General features: G+C 42.7%; 1 protein-coding gene across 2 annotated transcripts in view; it reads left to right on the top strand.

Moving 5' to 3' along the window:
- OTOP1 (otopetrin 1) overlaps positions 1-2,790 on the top strand; it is a 48,074-nt gene extending 45,284 nt beyond the window's left edge. For both annotated transcript variants that reach the window (XM_005893193.2, XM_070372692.1), the window contains exon 6: positions 1,200-2,790. In XM_005893193.2, coding sequence (XP_005893255.2) covers positions 1,200-1,370 — 171 coding nt within the window. In that variant the 3' untranslated portion in view covers positions 1,371-2,790. The remainder of the gene's footprint in view (positions 1-1,199) is intronic.
- Positions 2,791-7,453: the final 4,663 nt, after the last annotated feature.

A 7,453-nucleotide genomic window follows, 5' to 3' on the forward strand; every position in this document is an offset into this window, starting at 1 on the left:
AGAGGCTGCCTGCCACAGTGTGGGGATGGAGGAAGTTGCAGAAGTGTCGGTGTGAGAGAGAAGCAGGTCTAGGAGCCTGAGAATTTAAGGGGAGGTGGAGGAGAAGCTGGAACAGGAAGGCTGAGAAGGGGGAACCAAGGTATAGGTTCCATGAACAACAAATATAATAGGTTATTGCTCTATGTTTTGCAGATTTAGGTGCCATCTTATTCTCATCTGAGCCCCCTGATACAGGTGTTAGTATTCCCATTTTACAGATGAGGAAACCAAGGCTTGGAGAGGTTAAATCATAGTCTGTAAGTGGCAGAAACCCACGGCTGGCTCCAAGGCAGTGCTTCTCCCCCTGGTCAGGAGGATGTGGGCAGGGCCTAGGCTGTCTTTCTAAGCCAAGGACAAGCCAGAAAAAAGACCATCAGCCCAGACCTGTGGGCCCAGGATCTGCAAGCACCAATGGTGGTATGTACAGATGGGTGTGGAAAAATAGGGAGCACCACTGTGGGAAAGCACGGTGGGGCTGTGGGGAGACAGAGGAAGTTCCTGCCTGACAGGTTAGATCGAGGAGGGCTTCCTGCAAGGGGAGGTGTCTCCAGACTTGGAAGAAGGTAGGACTTAGCAGAAGAAGGAGTCCCTGATAGAGGAAGAGGCAGGAGCAAAGCCCTGAAGACTGGGGAAAAAAAGGCATATTTGGGGGCTGTGCACAGTCTGGTGGGGCAGAATGAAATGAGTGATAAAGGACGTGAAGACGTGGACAGGTGTCTAGTTATTGAGGAGATTTGGACTTTCTCCTGAAGGCATACGGAGCCTTGATGAGTGACCCGCAGAGGAGTGACAAGGTCAGATGTGTGCTTTATAAAGATCATCCCTGCAGACACATTGTGGGGGTCGCAGGGAGATGGATTGAAGGTGCCCCCTGGAGTGGGGGGTCTTGGGAGGCTTTGCAGCAGTCCAGGTGGGGAGACCAAGGACCAGGGACTAGACCAAGGTGAGGGCTATGAGGATGGAGAGAAGCAGGTGAGTTTGAAGAGTGTTCATGCAGAATTGGGGCTCAATGCACTGGCAGGCTGCATGGAGATGGGAGACAATGGGTGGGGGCTGTTTGGCTCTGTCGTGTGTGATTCGGTTTCCCTGAGTCCAGGTCAGCACCAGGGTTCGTGTGGGACCCCTGGCAGCCTCTGGGACCGTCTCCTCTTCTCTTGCAGCTCTGGATCCCTCCCGCCTTTGGCTGCCGCCCTGAGTATGACAACGGATTGGAGGAAATTGTCTTTGGCTTTGAACCCTGGATAATTGTGGTCAACCTGGCCATGCCCTTTTCTATTTTCTACCGAATGCACGCAGCTGCCTCCCTCTTCGAGGTCTATTGTAAGATATAATCTGTGTCCACATCAGAGACGGAGGGGAGCTCTAACAAGAGAATTCGGTGGAGCCACCTGGGAATGGCAAGGTCGGGCAAATATTGCCTTACAGATGAGAGAAGGGCCCCTTTTGTCTGTGATAATTGCTTTTCCCATGAGCTGGAATTGCCCGTCACCCTGGATGAGTGTAAACGAGTTAGATCAAAATCGATGAGGTGGCTGAAATCTGCCCTTGGTTAGTTAATTCTAATCAAACCCAAATTTGATCTCCTTCAAAATGAGATCCTTTGTTTCCAAAGAATGTGGTTGCAGGTTGAAAAAATATATATCCAGTTTGTTTTTCATTAAAATTGCTTTCTGTTATCGTGTTACAATATACAGTCTTTTTCTGACCATCTGGATAGTCTAATCACCCTTAAATTTTACCCTTCTCAGAACTGTGAATGCAGCTACAATTCCACTTATTTTATATTGTACTTTTGAAGATTTTTAATTTTTAAATATTTTATGTCTAATTTTTTGAACAAAGTTATTTTATCATCTGGATGGAAAACTGTGTATAAATCAATATAAAGACATATTTCTCACCTGAAAGTTTGGCACATTTTCATTGTAATTGTTCTGAAGTTTTTAAAAAAATACATCTTTACTGTCTTCCTCTCACTATAAAGATATATAGGCCTATTTTAGAAAATGTGGATATTTCAGAAGAATAGAGAGAGAAAAATCACCTAGGATGTTTAATTAATAATAATTTTTAAAATTGACAATCATTTTAAATGTTTAATAGACATTTTCCCCAGTTTTATTGAGATGTGATTGACATACAGTACTGTATTAAGGTATACATTAATTATTTGACTTACATACACTATAAAATGCTTATCACAATAAGTTTAGTGAACACCTGCCATCTCATGTAGATAGAAAATTAAAGACAAAGATCTTGACAGTCGTTTTTCTAACAACTTGATTGATGTGTTTCTTTTAGTTGTTTGAAAGCAAAGGATTCTTTTTATTGCTGTTTTGTTATACTTGCTAGTGATATGCAACATATTCAATTTTGTATGCGTTTCCCCTCACTTAACAATATGGCTTTAACCTTCTCCCCTCATTGTTATAAATTCTTTGTAAATATCATTTTCATGTTTTAGTCTATCAAGCACTGTAATTAATTTCATTTTCCTTACTATTGGTTTTAGAGTGTTTATAACTTTTTGTTTTTAATAAGTGACTCTGCAAAAATCAACCATGTATGTAAAACAGTTTTTATATTTAGGATTGCTTCTTTAAGATATATTCTTAAAATCGAGATGCTTATCTAAAGGTTATAAATAGTTTAAAGCCTCTGAAGGAATAGTGACATTTGGGATGGATTTGTATATGCTTTTTCTTAAGTCTTTTAAAGTCATAATAAAATCAGTCTATTTACTGTAAATACTAATGTGAACATCTTTTCATCTGAGTGTTTTTTTCTTTTTTGACAGCACAGAGTGTGGGACATTAAGAAACACTCAAATTTTTACATGACTGAAATACTTTATATTAATTTTAGAAAAAACGAAGTAATGGGCAGAGATACTAAAAAACAAAGTAAAACATTATCTGTTATAATTTCCATCTACAGCGGTGATTCTCAACTGTGGATGATCTTGCCTTCCAAGGCAATTTGGGCAACGTCTAGAGACATTTTTGTTAACCACTAGGGGGCGTTATGTCTTCCTCTTTAGTATACTGGTGTGTACCCTGGCATGTCCCAGGTGGCTCAGTGGTAAAGAACCCACCTGCCAATGCAAGAGATGTAAGCAACTTGGGTTCAATCCCTGGGTTGGGCAGATCCCCTGGAGGAGAGCTCCAGTATTCTTCAACCCACTCCAGTATTCTTGTCTAGGAAATCGCATGGACAGAGGAGCCTGGTGGGCTACAGTCCATGGGGTCGCAAAGGAGCCAGACACGATTTAGCAACTGAGCAACAACAAAGTCAGATAAACAGCATAAGTGACTAGGGGACGTCTTGAGTGGTAAATTTCTAGTGCTACAGAAATTATAAAACCAACTCAAGCAGAGAAATGTCTAGATATTCTATTTCAATCTCAAGAGTCTGGTGCGGGAGACAAACTTGTGAACAAAGAGCCACAGCATAAACGGTACTTCTCGTTCTGCACTTGCTTTTGCATTCAGCAACAGGGGGCGTTACTGGCAACTCATGGGTAGAGGCCGGGAAAGAGGTTCGCACCCGACTGCCTCCATCACAAAGAATTGTCTGGCTCCAATTGTTAATAGTCCCTGGGTTGAGAATTTGCGATCTAGAGGTAATTGCTGTTAATTTTTGGTACCTGGGTACCCATTATTGCACATAGACTCACATATGCACTCACACAAGTGCAAACAGTACTGTTTTTATACGTGTTGTATTTGCATGTGACTTGCTTTTTAAATCTTAAGACACCAGGGTATTTCAGGGTTCCCATGGCACATATTCTCACACGGTTGAGTAAATTAGAATCATTTAGGGCGTCTATTAGGAATCCTGCCTCCTCAGTGAAAGGTCAGCTTCCACTGGGCTGGGGTTCGGTCCTGGATGCTTAAATAAACATCTCAGGTGATGCCGATCATTTTCCAGAAGCATCTTAGGAGCCCATGGACCTCACGTAGACACTCCTGAAGGGCATTCCTAGACACTGTGTTCTCTGCTGTAACATAACTTTAGACAGCTTCAAAGTACATTCCTTGGAGGGCTGTGCCATAGCTGATTTAGTCAAACCCTGATGTTGGACACTTAGAGACATTTATGTGGTTTGCTTGCTTGTTTCTTTGCTTTTATAAATGACACCTTGGCAAGCATCTTCTCCTGAGTCTCTGGGCATATTGGTAAATGATCCTATGTGAGATGACCCTATGTGAATGCTGGTTTCTCCAAGGGATTCCATTTCGGTTGACATTGATTTCTCCCTGTTCTATCAGTATCCACCAGTACAGCCCTAGGGCCCCAGCCTGTGGGTTTTAAGCCCTGCCAAGAGATACAGGGAATCACAGTAGTGCTGGGAACAACTGGTCCAGGCTTGGTGGTTTTGAGGTAGACACAGAATACTATTAGTTCAGCTCAGTTCAGTTCAGTTGCTCAGTCGTGTCCGACTGTTTGCGACCCCATGGATTGTAGCACACCAGGCCTCACTGTCCATCACCAACTTTCGGAGTTTACTCAAACTCATGTCCATTGAGTCGGTGATGCCATCCAGCCATCTCATCCTCTGTCATCCCCTTCTCCCACCTTCAATCTTTCCCAGCATCAGGGTCTTTTCCAATGAGTCAATTCTTCGCATCAGGTGGCTAAAGTATTGGAGTTTCAGCTTCAGCATCAGTCCTTCAAATGAATATTCAGGACTGATTTCCTTTAGGATGGACTGGTTGGATCTCCCTGCTGTCCAAGGGACTCTCAAGAGTCTTTTCCAACACCACAGTTCAAAAGTATCAGTTCTTCAGCACTCAGCTTTCTTTATGGTCCATCTCTCACATCCATACATGACTACTGGAAAAACCATAGCTTTGACAACACAGACCTTGTTGGCAAAGTAACGTCTCTGATTTTAATACGCTGTCTAGGTTGGTCATAACTTTCCTTCCAAGGAGCAAGCATCTTTTAATTTTATGGCTGCAGTCACCATCGGCAAAGATTTTGGAGCCAAGAAAATAAAGTCTGTCACTGTTTCCATTGTTTCCCCATCTATTTGCCATAAAGTGATGGGATTCAATACCATGATTTTAGTTTTCTGAATGTTGAGTTTTAAGCCAGCTTTTTCACCCTCCTCTTTCACCTTCATCAAGATGCTCTTTAGTTCCTCTTCACTTTCTGCCATAAGACTGCTGTCATCTGCATATCTGAGGTTATTGATATTTCTCTCGGCAATCTTGATTCCAGCTTGTGTTTCTTCCAGTCCAACGTTTCTCATGATGTACTCTGCATAGAAGTTAAATAAGCAGGGTGACAATATACAGCCTTGACATACTCCTCTCCCGATTTGGAACCAGTCTGTTGCTCCGTGTCCAGTTCTAACTGCTGCTTCCTGATCTGCATACAGATTTCTCAAGAGGCAGGTCAAGTGGTCTGGTATTCCCGTCTCTTTCAAAATTTTCCACAGTTTGTTGTAATCCACACAGTCGAAGTCTTTAGCATAGTTAATAAAGCAGAAGTAGATGTTTTTCTGGAACGCTCTTGCTTTTTCGATGATCCAACGGATGTTGGCAATTTGATCTCTGGTTCCCCTGCCTTTTGTAAATCCAGCTCAAACATCTGGAAGTTCACAGTTCATGTACTGCCGGGGTCCAGCCCCGGCTGATCCAGGGTATTCGAAGGAGAGACGGCGTCGGCAGGGATCAGGAAACAACTGCTTAATTAAACTTTAATTAAGGATATAAAGAGTGGTGAAATAAGGATAGCTCAGCGAAGAAATTCAGTGAAGAAAAGAGGCTGAATAAAATTCCAAAGCAGGGAATTAACATCACCTACGAAGGCCGCAGGCGTCCTCCCGTTCTCCCAAAGGAGAGGAGACACTAAGGCCTCCCCGGTCAGATCTTAGAAGCCCAGGCAAAATTAGTAGGCTTGATGAGCTTCCCCGCCTCAGAGGAAAAATTCAGCCAGAAGGAGAAAGAAAGAATGACATGGGGAGACCAAGTTTCGGTGAACAAGGCCCGCACTTTATTTTCCAAAGTAGTTTTTATACCTTAAGTTGTGCATAGAGGATAATGGGGGAAGGGGTAGAGTCATGTAAGGAGAGCAGTTCCTGATCCTAATCGAAGCCAGGCTTTCAAACTTATCATATGCAAAAGTTTAGGTGATTTACATCATCTTCTGGCCAGGAGGCCTGTTAACATTTTAAGAAACTTATTTTTCTCTAAAGGTGATTATTCTAAAGTCAGGCGCCAGCCTCCAAAAAGCATTGGATAAAGTTGCATTCCTATAGGGCAAAGGTGAGGTGGGCTCAATCAAGAAAAGAATTAAGGGTCCAAGGTTACAAACATTGAGGCTACTACTTACATTTCTATACACCCATTATATCAATCAATATACTGCCAAGGACACAGTAGGTAAGGAATATGGAGACTTAGCAGCAAACATTGGCCCAACAAGTGAAAAACCCTTCACCAATACAATTTCTAATCAATCTTTTAACTACTCAAAGGAATCTGTGTTTAGACAGTTTAGAACTTCTCCTGCCTCTCACAGTTGGGAGGCTCTGAACAATCACATGTGGCTGGAAAAACCTATTTAGGCAGGCTAGAGGATTTCCAAAGAAGTTTGTAGGTTGAAACACTGTCACACCCAGGAATTATTAACTGGAGCTGTAAGCTAACTCTTTTTTCAGAGAGAGGTAGTGGGGGACAGCCCCCCGTAAAGTCTAAAGTCAGAGGTGTAGGTGAAAGCACAAAGCAGAAAGTAGGCAGACTCTGGTTTTGGGGGTAGATGCTCGAGAATTTCCAGGGGGATTCCTGAGGCTCGATCCCGCCTTTGCGTATGCCAAGCCTCCTTCCTCATGACCTTTGCCACGGGCGGAGCTCGCTCCCAGCAATGTACTGTTGAACACTGACTTGGAGAATTTTGAGCATTACTTTACTAGTGTGTGAGATGAGTGCAATTGTGTGGTAGTTTGAGCATTCTTTGGCATTGCCTTTCTTTGGGATTGGAATGAAAACTGACCTTTTTCAGTCCTGAGGCCACTGCTGAGTTTTCCAAATTTGCTGGCACATTGAGTGCAGCACTTTCACAGCATCATCTTTCAGGATTTGAAATAGCTCAACTGGAATTCCATCCCCTCCACTAGCTTTGTACCTAGTGATGCTTCCTAAGGCCCACTTGACTTCCCATTCCAGAATGTCTGGCTCTAGGTGAGTGATCACACCATTGTGATTATCTGGGTAATGATGATTTTTTTGTATAATTCTTCTGTGTATTCTTGCCACCTCTTCTTAATATCTTTTGCTTCTGTTAGGTCCATATGATCTGTCCTTTATTGAGCCCATCTTTGAATGAAATATTCCCTTGGTATCTCTGATTTTCTTGAAGAGATCTCTAGTCTTTCCCATTCTATTGTTTTCCTCTATTT

This window comes from Bos mutus, chromosome 6 (genome assembly GCF_027580195.1).
Source record: "Bos mutus isolate GX-2022 chromosome 6, NWIPB_WYAK_1.1, whole genome shotgun sequence".
NCBI classification, from domain to species: Eukaryota; Metazoa; Chordata; class Mammalia; order Artiodactyla; family Bovidae; genus Bos; species Bos mutus.